This window comes from Pseudopodoces humilis, chromosome 28 (assembly GCF_049639895.1).
Source record: "Pseudopodoces humilis isolate 2021_Gansu_Grassland_sample_001 chromosome 28, ASM4963989v1, whole genome shotgun sequence".
NCBI lineage: Eukaryota > Metazoa > Chordata > Aves > Passeriformes > Paridae > Pseudopodoces > Pseudopodoces humilis.
Window position 1 is genome coordinate 2,532,045 of NC_142227.1, and position 14,909 is coordinate 2,546,953.

The 14,909-nt window shown below is 50.7% G+C and overlaps 1 protein-coding gene across 3 annotated transcripts in view; it reads left to right on the plus strand.

The window, feature by feature from the left end:
• Positions 1-14,909, plus strand: part of SBNO2 (strawberry notch homolog 2) — a 46,228-nt gene that overhangs the window by 13,823 nt on the left and 17,496 nt on the right. For 2 of the 3 annotated variants that reach the window (XM_005531187.3, XM_014259978.2), the window contains exons 5-8: positions 10,087-10,251; positions 13,839-13,931; positions 14,423-14,519; positions 14,716-14,876. In XM_005531187.3, coding sequence (XP_005531244.2) covers positions 10,087-10,251; positions 13,839-13,931; positions 14,423-14,519; positions 14,716-14,876 — 516 coding nt within the window. Of the gene's footprint in view, positions 1-6,157; positions 6,376-10,086; positions 10,252-13,838; positions 13,932-14,422; positions 14,520-14,715; positions 14,877-14,909 lie in introns of all 3 variants that reach the window. The other variant, XM_014259979.2, reaches the window with a different exon arrangement.

Genomic DNA, 14,909 nt, shown 5'->3' on the forward strand with positions numbered 1-14,909 from the left:
CTGCCTCCTGCAGAATTAATTGTGGGAGGAACGAGGCAGAAAGGTGATCTCATCAACTTGTGAGACCATTTACCGGGCTGCGATGGGAAGGGGAGAGAGGGGTCCTTGCCATAGGTCTCACCTCCAGGTCTAGTGGGGTTTGGCTGATGGGTTCAACGGGAAAAGGGCTTAATTATTTCTTTGACTTATGTGTTTTCTAGTATCTTGGTGGTCAGTCAGCTTCCTTCCCTGCTGCATCACAGAAATTGATCTCAGCCAGCTTGGAGGAGTAGAGTTTTGGAGGTTCTTTGTGGAAGGAGATGCTTTGTGTTGGCTGGGTGAGAAAAGAGCAGGAGGCTCTGAGAATAAGCAGGTGTGAGTGACCTCAAATGATTCCCAGAGCAAGAAATAATTCTTGTGCTGCTCTCATCCTTTGGGAGAGGAAGTGAGTGATGGGATGTGAGTGATGGGATGTGGGTGAGGTGATTTTAGGCAAATGACCTTTTTTTTGGACTCTTTCTGCACCTATTGCAATCTGCCTGCAGGTGTTCTGCCCCCAGTATGGACACAGCAAAGTGTCCTCTGAACGTAATACAGCTCAAACAGTTCCTTCACTGGGGTATTGTACCACCAGGTAGTGCCATGTGCTCCCACGAGGAGCAGAGCAGCTTTATGGTGCTCTCCTGTCCTGTTCCATGATTTGTCTGTGAGCTCATGCTCTGGTCCCTGGAGATTCCACAGGTAACAGGGCAGTGATGTGTCACCCTGTGTGTGCTGAAACTGAGAAACAGTGGATCAGGCTTTGTCAGAGCTCTGTTTTCTAAGCTGAAGCTCCCTGCTGGAGTTGGTACCTTGGAGGGCTGGGGTGTGTTTGGAGCTCCCCAGAGCCAAAGAGCAGTGCTGGGTTATTTCACCTGTGGGGCTGTCTCTGGAAGAGGAATTTCAGGCTCCAGTGTGCTCTAACAGCTCATTCTGCAGCATGGAGCCAGGTCAGTGTTCTTGAACACTCAGCTTTGGACTTCTGAGCCCCTTACATGATCTCTCCTGGTGCTCACTTGGATTAGGATGCACTAAGCACTGACATGGAAGTCATGGATAAACCCCAGGGGTCTCTGAGCCACCAGGCACTGCTCATCCAGAGAAAAGCTGCAGATCCGCTCACAGGAGCCAGAGTTGGAGCCTGGCTCTGCTGGAGCAGCAGACCCTGAACTGGAGACAGTGGCATCAGACTGGAGCCATCTGGGAGTTTCCTGAAGTTTTTCCAGCCCTTCCTTCATCAGTGTTTTCCACTTTACTGATTTGTCATTGTCCCAGACACCAAATTGTTAAATATTGGCATTTGGCTTGGGAAGCTGAAAATTGCCATCCAGGAGGGGTGGGAGAAGCTGAGTTGTTCCATCTTTCCAGGTGGCTGTACAGGAAAGTACCTGTCTTTTCCAAACTTTCCTTCTGCCGTGGTAGGAGTGGCAAGGGCTGGTCCAACTGTGCCAAGGGGCAACATGAGGAGTTTGCTGCAATTGCTGGTAAGAGATTCCTGATCCAATCTGTGGTCCTTGGGCAGGCAAAATGGATCAGGTGCTTGTCTGAGGACTTGTGCTGCCTCCACACATAGATACAGGCTGCTCTCTTGGCTTTGCTCCTGTAGCAGAATCCAGAATTTTGAGGAATAATGAAGAAGGATTTGAAAGGTCTGAAGAGCAAATGATTGAGGAATTTGTGTAGCAAACCCTTTCCGTTGGTGGCAGTGATTTTCTGTGTGCTGTAGGTTTCAGAGAGCAGGAGTTCTGGTGCTTTTTCCTCTGGCATTGGCATTTCCTCTCCTCATCCTTCCATGTTTTGTTTGGGGGTCCTGGTGCTGCAGGGTGCAAAGGCTTTGCTGACCTGGGGATGCTGAGAGTGGGAATTGCCACATTTTCTAGTGGCTCTGGGAGTTTCTCTGTAGCTGAACCATTCATCTTGCTGAGTGGGGAAGGTGCTTTGCTGCATGGCCAGAACAGCCTGATGTGAACTTGAACTTGTTTCCTCCACAATATTTTTGGGTTCTGGCTTGCTCCTGGGTGATTCATCCTTGCCGATCTGTTGGCATTTTTTATATAAACAAGTGGCTTGAACGGAGGTTCAGAAAATAGTTCTGGGAGGCCACGTTGGGTCTGACAGCGTTTCTGGTCTTGGGAACTGTTGTCTTCAGCCAAAGTCTCATCCCAACCACATGGTGCCACCTCCTTATGGAAAAGTCTACAGACTGCCCATGTGTCCTTACAAATCAGAGTCCTGAGAGAAGCAGGGTTTGGTTTCTTTTGCTTCCCTCTGTTCCTGCTGGTTATTCCTGCAGTCCCAGGTGCTGCTGAGCTGGGATCTGGCACTTGTGGGCAGCAGTTCTGCAAAGGCACTGTGGCCATGGTGGTGCTGTCTTGTGACACTGATGGTGAGAGCTGTTAATTGCAATAAGAAAACATTGAATCCAGGAGGGTTTAACTTATCCTCTGGTCTGTGTTGTCCCTGTGAGCTGTGTCTGTCCCCAGAGCCTTACAGAGTCAAAGCATCCTGCTCTAGGAGAGCATTCCTGCTCCCCTTGGCCACCACAGATTTTTTTCTTCAACTTCACTGCCCTGGTCAGTTTAGAATTAGTTGAAACACAGACTCTGCCCAACTCCTGTGAGCTCTCTGTTATCTCTGATGGCCTTTGCTGGCAGTCTGTGTTCCCTTTGCTTAATTTTGTGTGACTTGTGGCTCCAGAACAGGACTTTGCTGAACACACAGAAACCTCCTCTGCTGACTTTATATGCCTTGAGGTCCACTGAGAAATAAACCTGGGAAGGGGAGCAGCTCCAGGGGAAGGTGGAGCTGGGAACACAGTGAGTGTGCAGGGCACTCTGCAGATCCTCCTTCTCCCCTCAGTGATGCAGCTCTGGGTGTAAATGCTCTGGGAGGGACTCTGGTCCCCTTTTTAAACATGGGTTATGCTGGGGCTGGAGGTAGGAGGTCAGGCCAGATGGATTTATCCTGTGGGCCAGGAGGAATTGGCTGCTCCTGGGCAGAGTCACCTTCAGTAACGCTGTAAAGATGCAGTTACAGCCTTGTTTGATCTGCTCTGCTGGATGGGGGCTCCTGCCCACACGTGTTAATCATAAACCAGCCCTCTCCTCACCACCAGCCCCTTGCAATCTCCTGTTAATCTTCCTTGTTAAAGCAGGAGGAGAAATTAACCCGCTCTTAAGTAAAGTATTAATTTTTAGAAGTGCTGCAGTGCACAGAGCTGGGGTGATTTAGGAGAAATCAATGCAACAGTTATTAAATTATATGGAACACTTGATTGTGGCTGAAACAAAGAGTTTCCTGGAATAAGAAACGTCCTGGAACTTCTGTTGCTGTCCTGGAGTTATGTCTACAGGGAACACAGACATTAAAATCTATTTGCAGGCAGTTACCTGGCTCTTGGCCTTGGGAGAACAAGTGGCTTTGTGCGCTTGTGTCTTTGTTTCTGCACTGCAGGTTTGGGGTTTGGGCTGATGTAATAACACTTTATAACCCCTCTAGGTGAGATACCTGACACATCCTGCAGGCCTGAGGTAAGGAAAGTGAAGGCTGTGGTTATAACAGCTCGCTGTGCACTGACCAAAGGCTTGGCGTGCTCAGGCACCCTGAGCTGCTTCCCAGGAGGAGGGGAGGTACAATTCAGCTTTTGAGGTATAATTTGTTGTCAGTGGATGGCAGAAGCCTCCTCAGATGCCTGTGGCCCTGGAGAAAAGGGTAAACGAGCCTGGAGGGCTCAGATATCTCCCTCCATTCCAGTCTTGATAGTTTTTATCTGTGTTGCTGCCTCCAAGCAGCGATGTCCACTCTGGGCAGGAGGGATGGAGATCTGCCTTCTGAGTTTCTTGGCAGGCACCATTCCCTGCCTTCTCCCTTCCCAAAGCCAACGAAAGCGGGAAAAGCCAGTCTGAAACGCTCAGTCTTAAAAGTGCTGGTAATAGAATCCAATAGCAGACCATGGGGACATGGTTGAAAATAGATGCTTTAATTCAAAGCAGAGTTGGTCTGAGTCAGGGGGTGCAGAAGGTTCCCCAGCACAGCGACTCCCTGGGCTTGGCTGCAAGGAAAAAAGTCAGATGTGAGTGCTGGAATAATCCTGCTTTCCTTGTGTGTCTGTCAGCACACGTGTTCTTGGGTGAATTGTGGGGAGCAGGATTGCCTCTCCCCTCGGACAGGCTGGGAACATTCCAGGTGGTGGTTCCACAGTGGTTTATCTTCCCCGTGGTGATTACACTGCTGTGGTCTTGCAAAATCAATGCAGCAGCCCTGGGTATCTGTGCCGTGTTCCCACTTCCTCCGGCAGCACAGGTCTCTCATGTCTGCATTTTGCCCCACTGACAGAAAAGGAAGAGGAAATAATCCATGTGCTCTTCCAAAGGTTGCAGAAATTGCGAGACCTCGATTGGCTCAGGCAGGACATCGTGGTTCAGTCAAGGTCACACAGCAAGGTGCTAATTAAGACATTTCAGAAATAAATTCTGCCTCTTCACTCCATACGTGCCATTAAAGCACCTGCCCCACAAGCCAGCAGAGCCTGCTCTTAAATACAGCAAATTCAGAGAAAAGGAGCCTTGAGAACCCTCAGCCTTTCTCTATCCCCAGCCTGCTGCCCACAGAAACCAAATTCTGTTGTCACAGCGGTCCCTGCAGGACGTTCTGCTGGCTCTCAGGGAGGTGCTGCTTGCAGCCTCCCCTGGCAGGTGAGATGGGTCCTGGGAACAGGGAGCCCAGCAGATGCTCCAGCTCCTCCTGGGAGCCCCATCCATGACTGCAGACCCTGCCACAGCAGTACCTGTGCCAGGGAAAAGGTGGTTTTCTTTCCCATTTGCTTATTGAAGAAACCTCCTGGACTAGGTGTGTTGAGTGTGCATCCTCACTGTTGTCTCAGTCCCTGTGGAGCCATGGTGCTGCAGAGAGTTCTGCCCTTGGAAATGAGCCCTGCTGCAGATATTTGCCCTGTGGGTGGTTTTCCAGCCTCAGAACCTGGCGAGTTTTCCTTGGAGGGGCCCATCCTCCTTCCTCATGGCATAAAGCAGAATTCCTCCACTCAGCTCTCTTCCTGGAAGGCTTTGCTCGCCTCTCTCATGGGCCTGCTAGGACTTTGTGCCTTCTTCCACTCCAAAGCTCTGCTTTTTTGAGAAGTGCCTGATAAAGACGGGATTTTCCAGCTGTTCCCGGCACAAGGCCCTGAGAGAAGCTGCCTGAGCAGTGACAGCCACAGCAGCTCAGACACGGAACGAGCTGTGCTCCCTTGAAGCCGTGCCGTGGGTGTCTGGAAGGACTGGGAGCAGGGATGGAGACACAGTCAGGGCTCCTCTCCTTCCCCGTTCCCAGCACATGCACTGCTGGCTCCGTGCTCTGCTGGGTTTGCTGGGCAAACTGGAAGTGACCCTGCCACCAGCCCTGCCAGGGAAGAGCAAACAGGAGCCTCTTGCACCCAAAACAAACACGACAGTTCCCAGGGATTTTCCAGAGGGTGGGGGATTCTTTGGATGATTCCTTTAGTCTCCAGTGGTGTTGGAGGAGATCTTCATTAAGTTTACGTCCCTTTCAGATGTCCTTTTTTTCTTCCCCACCAGAAATTTTGCTTATTTCTGTTACCAAAACTGTTGAAGTTAAAAGGGAGACAGCCTTGGAAAGAGGAGGCAACGGTCCCTGGGAAATAACTGATCCTGGGAGGAAAGGGAAGAGAATGGGCCACTCCTTTAGGTTTCTAAAGGCACGATTTGGGGTGGGGCAGACACCAAAGACAAATAGAGCACATGGAGGGGGGGACACCAACATGGGAATACTCCTCATGAGCTTTATCCCTTCAACCACATCACCTGAACCCTGAAATCGGGGATGGGGGGCAGGAGGGCAGGACCCCCAGCTCAGAGGAAGGGGTGCCAGGGGGACAAAGTCTGGCTTTGGGTGGCCGGGGAGGGAGCGAAGGGAGCCCGGAGCCCTCTGGCTCTGCAGAGCCTGGCGCTGTTTACTGTGCTCTGTGGTTGGATTACACCACGTACAGTAATTCTCCTCGCACTGCCAGTAATTTCACTGACTTACCAAGCAGGCATCATTTCCTGAAAGTCAGCCCTGGACTTAGAGGAAGTAAGAGCCCTCTCGTCGTGACTAAACAGTCTATGCAAATCTCCGGGTGCAGGACAGCTCTGCCGGGCCCTGAGTCTCCATTTTCCCTCCTCTGCCTGCTGCATGTTGGCTTTTAAAGCCCCCCGATGAGCCCGGGCCGTGGATGGACCTTTCTCCACTTTCCACTGAGCACCCTCCCCCTGCTGCTGCCTCCCGCACCGACAGTCCCCCGAATGCTGCTCTAAAATGTCCCAAATGCAGTTCTGGCTGAAGTTCCCGTCTCTCTACAAGGTAAAGCCTCATTTTTCCTGGGTTTTTCCTCCTCCTCCTCCTCCTCCTCCGTGGAATTCCTTGTGCATTTGGTCTCCAGGGAGTTGTGCAGTGGCTGCAGAGTTTTGGGAGTGACGCCTCTCCACGTTGGGTACCAGGAATAGATTTTATTTTTTATTTTGTCCCAAAGATGTGATTTCTGTTTTGCTGGAACGTGCATTCCTGGACGCTATTCTGTCAGTCAGAACTTGGTCACTGAGTGTGGAATTTGGAGAGAAGGAGCTGTCTGAGGATTGATCCATGTGTTTGTGTACGTGTGATGGCTTTGAGGGGTTTTATTTCCAAAGTTGATGCAGGAAGTGAGGGGAGCACCATCCAGCCAGAGCTAAACCCTCCACACTGCAAGTTTATTTCCCCAAATTTAGACAGACTTTGGGGTTTGGAAACTAAAAGATTTTATAGTGATCATCTCCAGCTGCTGATTCAGTTACTCCTGAATAATAATTTGCTAAATCTGTGACTTTTGAGGTGCCAAATCTGTCTTGGCTGGAAGTGTGGCTGTGGTTGTGGGTGTGTATTTGGGTATATAGACAGGGTTTTGGGTTTTTAATAAAACCCCCTCTTCACCTGGGTGCTCTGCAGTGCAGTCATCCAGAGCTGCTCTGCAGACACTGTTTCCTCAGTGTCTGGATTGTGAGAAAATAAACCATTTCTATTGATGGCTTGATGGAAAAAAAAATATTTTTAGGATGCTTGTTCTGTCTGTATTTAGACTTCACCTGTTCTTTCATTATTTTTAACACTTTGTTTTGACTGAGGGAGCTGAGCTGTTCCCAGGGGCTTGGAGAAAGATCAAGTGTCTGGGCTGGGGTACCCTGATTTTTTCCTTATCTTTTCTAGGGAGATAATTGTTTGATAATCTCAATTTTGGGATAATTACAGGAGTGCCATGTAGCATCAGGTGGTCCTTTGCTCTGAGACCAACCTGCAGCTCTGTCTCCAGCTGTGGGTCCTTGACCCAGGAGAGGCCTGGACCTTCTGGGGCCAGTCCAGAGGACACCACAAAGATGCTGAATTCCAGGAATGAGATTTATGTAAAAAACAGTTGTAGAAAAGTATCTGAAATAAAGATCCTGCCTGTCAGGACAACTTCCATCTGGTGCAGAAATTCAACTTCCACTGAAACAGAAGTGCTGTTAGTGTAGAACCTCATGTTTCTAATGAGAAAAACTTAAAGTTCTGATTAATCAATCTGAAACAGGGACAAAATTACATATTTCAAACCCCAGTGCCTGAGCTGACTCTCACCATGGGCTTTTGGTTGAGGTGATCCTTCTTTTTCTTCCTGAGGTCACCAAGGCAGCTGCTCCTGTTTGTAGCAGATAAACCAGTGGTGTGATTTGTCCAGGCATGGTTTCTACTGGTTATCCATGGCCTTGTGTTAAACAATTACCCTGGGTTTGATAAATTTACAGAGGTGGTGGAAGTTCTTGGGGCAGGGAAGCTGACAGGTGATTAACTTTAGTAGTCTTTACATAATGCAATTAGTTAAGACAAACGAGAGACTCTGGAAGTTTGTGACTAATGCCTCGTAATGCTGGCAGAGGATGGGATCACTGCATCACTTCCAGGAGGAGTATTGTCCTCCCTCTGCCTTGGAGGCTGGTTTCCTCTCCCCAGTTCAGCCCAGTGCTGGGGCTGGAGTCTTCCCTGGGCATGGAAGGGGCTGGGTGACATTTGCTGGAATATCTTGGGTTGGGTCATGAGGCTTTCCCATATCCTGTTGCTATTCCAGCCCAGCCCTTTCCTATTGTTGGAACCCCATGGCCACTCTGTGCTGCCCCACAGCCTCCCCTGCCATGACATGGGTGTGCAGATGTTTCCTCCTTCCCCAGCCTCTGTCAGTGCCCTTTGCAGGTGAACAAACCCTGCTTGGAAGTGTCTCAGCAATGGGACTGGGTGGGATCTGGGACCATCTGGCTCCTGCACAGGCCACTCGCTCTTGGCCATGGCCAGACCCACCCAAGTGTTCTTCTGCTTTCTCAAGTGTGAAGGGGGGTCCAGAGATCCCTTAATTCCAAGGTGATAAATCCGGGTGCCTGTTCAGTCTCTGCATACCTAGATTTCTGGGTAATCCTAAAATAGCCACAGAAACAGCAGGAGCTGCCCAGGAAGCGCTGCATTCGCTCCCTGAGTCTTTAGGTCCAGCAGTTGGTAACTGAGGAATCCAAACTCCCCACATCACACCTGCCATTGCTGGAGTGCTTCCAGCACCTGCACTGATGGCTTCAGGGCACACACACTGGCCAAACGAGACATCCCTGGGAGGAAGAGGAAGGGAACACGTCCCAGTGGTTTGAGCACTGCAAGCCCATAGCTTTTGATGGCAAGACAGGGGGGTCTGACCCAGCTCTTGGCCTGAAGCCCTTGGGAACAGCACGGCCAGGCTCAGCTGCTCGTGGGTTTATGTCAGGCAGGGCTAAGTGACTTTTAAGAGTCTTTGGCTGCCTTTCTGCCTGTAGTGGGAAATTGGCCCTTTACTGGAAGTGAGCAGTGATTCCTCCTGTACCAGCCCCTGGCTCTGCTGGCAGCAGCCTGGTGGGTTACCCTGGTGTTCTGGCTGGGCTGTGAGGAACCACAGACTCACCCACGTTGGCAGCATCTGTGGGGCCACCAAGACAGATTTGCCTTTCCCTCAGGGAACAGAGGTTCATCTCTGGCCAGACCTGAGTGCTGGAGTTTGGTGCTGTAAATACATTGCTCTTAATTAACACCAAAGCTTTTCTGCTTTGACAAAATTTGAAAATTGCTGTTTGGTGTGGGAGAAGGGCTGAGGTGATGGGATGGAGCTGGGGAAGGGGCAGAGTCTGTGCCACAGTGAAGAATGCAGAGCAAGAAGTGCTTATTGGCTCTTGGTTCTCGCCACCTGAAATGGGGAAACCAGACCAATGCTTGATGTTAGGGAGGGGATTGATGGCTCTTTCTGAGCCAAAGTCCGTGTGACTCAAACAGACAGCATCACTGGGCTGGCACCAAATCAAACAGTTGCAAACCATCCAGCCCAGTCACCAGAAAAAGAGCAGGGGCAAAGCCTGGTCCCTGAAGCACATTCCTTATCCAGGCTGGGGCTGGCCCCTGGGAAGAGGATTGGTAGATCTGCCTGGATTTACCTAGATTCAAATCCAGGTGAAAGCAGCACTCCTTCCCCTGCTCCTGGCAGCCTGGTGTGTGCAGAACAGGAGGAGAGGGATGTTTCCTACAGGCTCCAGGTAGTGACACATCGGAAATTGCAGTGAAATAGCCACGCTGTGATCGAGTGTAGCTGGATCTCTGGGGGCCCCTGCACACAAATTAAATACTTTGGGGTCAAGCTGAAGCTTTTGCACCCCTCAGCAGCCTTTTTTAATCAAGCACAAAGTGGAGTTGAGCGATGCCCTGCTGGATGCTTCTCTCTCTCCCAGTCCATGGTGCAGGGGTGTGCACAGCCCAAGTCAGCCTTGACCATGTACCCACTCTCCTGACCAGGGCTTTTCCTGCTTTTTCAATAAACAGATTTTCAAGCAGCACCACAGAGCATATCCTCAGTTCCAGGTTAATTTCTGGAATCTGCGGAGCGCAAAGTAGCGGAGCCGCTCATTGAGCAGCAAGAAATCAGAACTCGCTGGCTGAGTGAGGAAGGAACTCTCTGGTCTCATCCTGCCTCCTCCAACCATGGCTATGCCTCTGTTCCAGGATTCTTCATACCTCGATGAGCTCTCCAACAACAACTCCCTCTTCTCGTCCCCCGCGGATTCCCTCTCGGACATCGCGGATCCCAAGGACTTCCTGCCCGCCGACAGCCTCAACCACGTGCCAACACTATGGGATGTGAACACACCACAGCAGAACCAGATCGAGGTAGGGGCTGCTCCTTTCCCATCATCCCAGCAGACAGGAGGTACCTCAGGCTTCATCTTGTGAGGGTTTTACCAAGGAATTAAGAAATCAACCCAGTTTTTTCCGATGTTATTCCGCTGTTACCAACTTCACTGGAGGAGGGAAGGGGTGAAGTGGTGTTCAGTCTCCTGGAAGCAGGAGGGAATCCTGTATTAGAGGGATTCATGCACTCTTGCAGAGTAGCTCTTTCTCCTGGCAGGTAGGTGCATCCTGAGGATGATCTATCCCTAAAACATTCAGTAGCTCCAGGGTGCTCAGGAGTGCTGAAGGGATGGACTCCAGGAAAACCACCCTGACATGGATCATCAGCTTCCCCCAGCAGCACCTTTTGTTTGTTCACCAGGGCAAATAGTTCAGTAACAATGACTAAATAACTGTCTCAGCTTAAGACTCACCACTTGTGTTTACTTTGTGAGTCCAAGTCCCTGCAAGCTTTTACATCCCAGAGTTTTCTGGGGTGTGGGAGCTGCCTGCAGTCCTTCAGCATCACCTGATTGTGGGCATTCGGGGGCATTTTCACCAGCCTTCTGCTCTGCCTCAGCTGGGGGACTGACATGGGCACCACAGGCACCAGCTGGCTCTGGAGGTTGTTGGAGCCACATCACCCACATCCACTGGATCTGAGTCTCAGCTCTTGCAGTGCCTGTCAGTCTGTGCCTCACATTTCCATTGTAGGTCACTCTCTAAGGAAGAATGAGAGAAAACCACCCAAATGGCCACCCCAGGAGGCAACTGGGGTAGTCACTGCTAAATTTGGAGGCTCTGCTGTGCTCAGTGTCTCTGACTGTGCTTCCCTGAGCAGTCTGCAAGCCTCAGACCAGTTGGAACTTGCAGTTTGAGGCAGCAGGAAGAGAGCTGAGCTATTGGAATGCAAGAGATGGCTGCAGACATCCCAGGCGTGCAAATTGGTGGAGAGCAGATGCATCCCCCAGGACAGAGGAGACACGTGCTGTGTTGCTCCTGTTCTCATGTTAGTGTTGGGTTTTTATGTAGAAGTCCAAATCCCTGCAGAAACGGTTCTGTGGCAGCCTCTTTCCAAACATCTCAGCTCTGGCTGAGGCATTCAATGCCTAGAAAAATCCTGGAGTTCTGTGTCTGTGGGGTGCACAACAAAAACTTACTGGGAAATGCTGTTCTAAATTCAGCATGAAGAAAACAAGGGAGAAATAAATGTTGTGTAAGTGTGAGACTGACCTGTGTGAGCACAGCAGGATCTCCAGCAGAGTCCTTGTCCCTGTCCCTTGTGTCCCATGCTGTTCCTCACGTCCTGCCCTCGCCCCTTGTGTCCTGCTGAGCTTTTGGGCTCAGATAAGGCCAATTAACTCCTTGGAATTCCATTTATAAATTACTTCCTTTGGAAAGGAATCTCCAGCTAATTTTAACTGTTGTCTTATCTGTGTTTGCTGAGGCAGTTGGGGCAGAGTTGCTGCTTTTTTTGGCTGTTTTTTAACAAAGTAACTTTTCCTGAGGTGGTGTCAGTGAGGTGCATCCTGGACAGGAGATTTTGGTTTCATTTTTGCGTGGAAGTGGTCCCATGTACCGGGACACTGGGTGAAAGAATTGCCAGATTGACTCACCATTGGCCTCTGCACACTGGTGTGGGATATCAGCATTTTAGATAATCTTGTCCCTCCCCACATCACCACACCATCGTAGTTTTCCATAGAATTGCAGGAATTTTGCCTTTTGAGCAGCCAGAGCAGTCACTAAGCTACCGTGGTGGAACTCAGTCACAATTTTTTACATCCTGATTCCTGTGATCTAGGACATCCCTCAGCTGTGTCTGTGCAGCCAGCTCTGACCCACAGCCCGCTGCTGGGTTATCAGGAATGTAGTTTTCCCAGAACAGAGCAGGAACATCAGTCTCTCACACTTCTGATGCATGGGACATCCCAGGAACCAAGCTGGATGCATCCTGGGGGAGACCCACCTGTAGTTCCCAGGTACAGGAACAGCTTTGTGCTCTTTAAAAATAAACATTCCCAGCTCACTGAGAATCCCTGGATTGAGGTGCCCAGCCCTGAAGCTGGAGGTGGTTTGGGATCAAAGTGGAAAGGGCTGGACACAGAACTGCCTCCATGTGCCTGTGGGGAGAGCTGTTATCCCAGGGAAAGGAGCTGTATCCAATATGTTGGCTCTGTTTATCACTCAGGAATGGGCAGAGAGGAGGGAGCTGCCACCCTGTGAAATATTTACAGGAGCAGCAGACAAAACAGCTTTGATTGTAATGGAGTTGTGAAATAACCTTTTAAAAATAGTCCCTGTCATACATTGTGTTTTCTGTCATCCATCTCACACATTCCCAGTGTTTTTAAGGCTGGGAAGCACAGCCCAGCCTTGGAAGCCTGTGACTGGAATTTGTGAGCTGCTGATGCAGTTTTTTGTTGCTCATTCACAGTCTGTTTGAGATGTGAGCAGCCTTCTCCCAGCTCAGAACCCAGGGAAGGGATTTACACAGAGGGAGATTGGCTTGGCAGGCACGTGGGACTGATTCCCTTCCCAGGGAACTCATGGCAAGGTGGGACAAAATGGAGAATAATGCAGAGAGGAAAAAAGTGGAGTAAGAGCGAGGCTGTGATTGTGCAATTGTCAGTCTCTCTCCTGCTTCCAGCCCTCTCGTGGATCTGTGTTCCTCTTCTCTGGATTAGCACAGATGGAGGAGAAAATCAAACCAGGAGGTGAGGGAGGATAGGGAAAGGCAGGAATTGTACAGGTGGATGCTCCATCTCCCACTGCAGCTCCTGCTCCCACCTGATTTGGCCCTCACAGCACATTCTCACCTGTGTGGGTGGATTTCAAATTCTCTGCACAGCTGAGGTTCCTGTTGCTTCCGCTGCAATTCCCGAGGTGGAATGCTGAGTGCCAAAGCTGGGTCAGGATAGCAGAGGTTTGTACTTTGGGGATTTTTGTGATGGAAACTCAGCCTTGCATTCACTTCCTGCTGCTGGAGCTGCAAGAACACATCCTGCCCTTCCAGCAGCTCCTGGCCGCTCTCCTGGCCGAGACCAAACTGAGCTTGGATTTGTAGGTGGGGATGTTTCACCTGCTCTCCAGATTTGCTGGCACTGAAAACACTTCTTCTGTCCAGCTTCCTTCTGGTAATTCTGACTCAGCCTTCCAGGAATGGAGGGTGGGTTTTTTCTTTCTTCTTTTTATTTTTCTTTAATTTTATTTAAAAATAGGAGTGTTTATGCCTAAGAACTTCCCATCTTTCTCTGCTGCTGGTGGAGCATGGGTCTGTCATTGAGCCTGGCGCTCTGCACAGGCTGTAAACTTGGAGTAGTGCTACTCCTGGAGTTGCTGATTGCTTTGGATGCCACGAGCTGCTGGCCTGACTTTGCTCTCTGTCGGGAAATTCCAGGGTGAATTTGTTTGTGTGGGAGCAGACAAAGGCTCTCCTCAGCCTGGAGTATCTTGGGAGCTGTCTCTCCTTGTGGGATGTCTTGGGAGCTCTCTCCTAGCTGCATGGAGCAGAGATCAGTGTCCAAGGATCTTTGCTGGTGCATCCCCTTGTTTGCCCTTCCTCACCTGCACCCTCTGTGTTGCAGCTGTTCTCACCCAGTGCATCATTCCCTGGCCTGAACAGCTCCAGTGACCACGTTTCTGCTGTCCCCAACACCCCACTCCTCATCAGCTACCAGGTGAGAGCCGTGCTGGATGCTCCTGGTGACATCCCAGTGCTGGGAGGAGCACTTCCAACCTTTTTCCCTTCAGAGGGAGTGAGATAAGAAACTCAGGCACAAATCCCTGCCCTTTCCCAGAAGTGTGTTACATTTCCCAGAGGGGAGCCTCGCTGTGTTAAGGGACACTTTGGGCTCTCAGGACTTTGCTGTGGACACAGTCCTGGGTTTAAAGCTCAGGGCAGGTTGGGCAGGGCTCACACAGCCCATGCCAAGAGTGGTGCAAACATCTCTCCCCAGTTTGGTGAGAACCAGGCATTGGGCAGCTCTTGCAGCTCCTGGGGTGGGCTCCCAGTGATGGCTTTCCTTAATCTGGGAATGAGATGGACTGTGTTTAGGGGGGTTGTGGCTCTGGGGGATGGTTTCAGTGGCAGTTTGAGGCTGGGCACAGCACCACACATGTCTGTAGCTCAGCAAGAACATTAACATTGGGTCAATGCTGTTTTCTTCAGTCTCAGGCTCCTGCAGAGGAGGAAGATGAAGGTGAGGAGGAAGAAACGGAAGAGTTGGGGCAGACGGAGACCTATGCAGAATATATCCCTTCAAAGTGTGAGTGTTGCCCTGGGAAGTTCTGTTCACTCCACTGTGGACCAACCTAACGAAATTGTGTGTTTGCTGTGGCACCTCCCAGGCTTGTGGTTTTCTAGGAGAACTCTGCAGTGCCCGGGGCTCCAGCTGGGTGATGAGCTCTGAGGTGCCCCTGGGAGTAAAGACCTCGGCTGACCTGTGTTCTATTGTCATTTAGCCAAGATTGGGAAGCACCATCCTGACCTGGTGGTTGAGACAAGCACCCTGTCCAGCGTCCCCCCACCTGACATCACCTACAGCCTTTCCCTGCCCTGCTCCGTGGCTGACAAAGGCTCCCTGTCTGCACTACAGCTGGAAGCCATCATCTACGCCTGCCAGGTACCTCCTGCACCTCAGGTGTCCCACACCTGA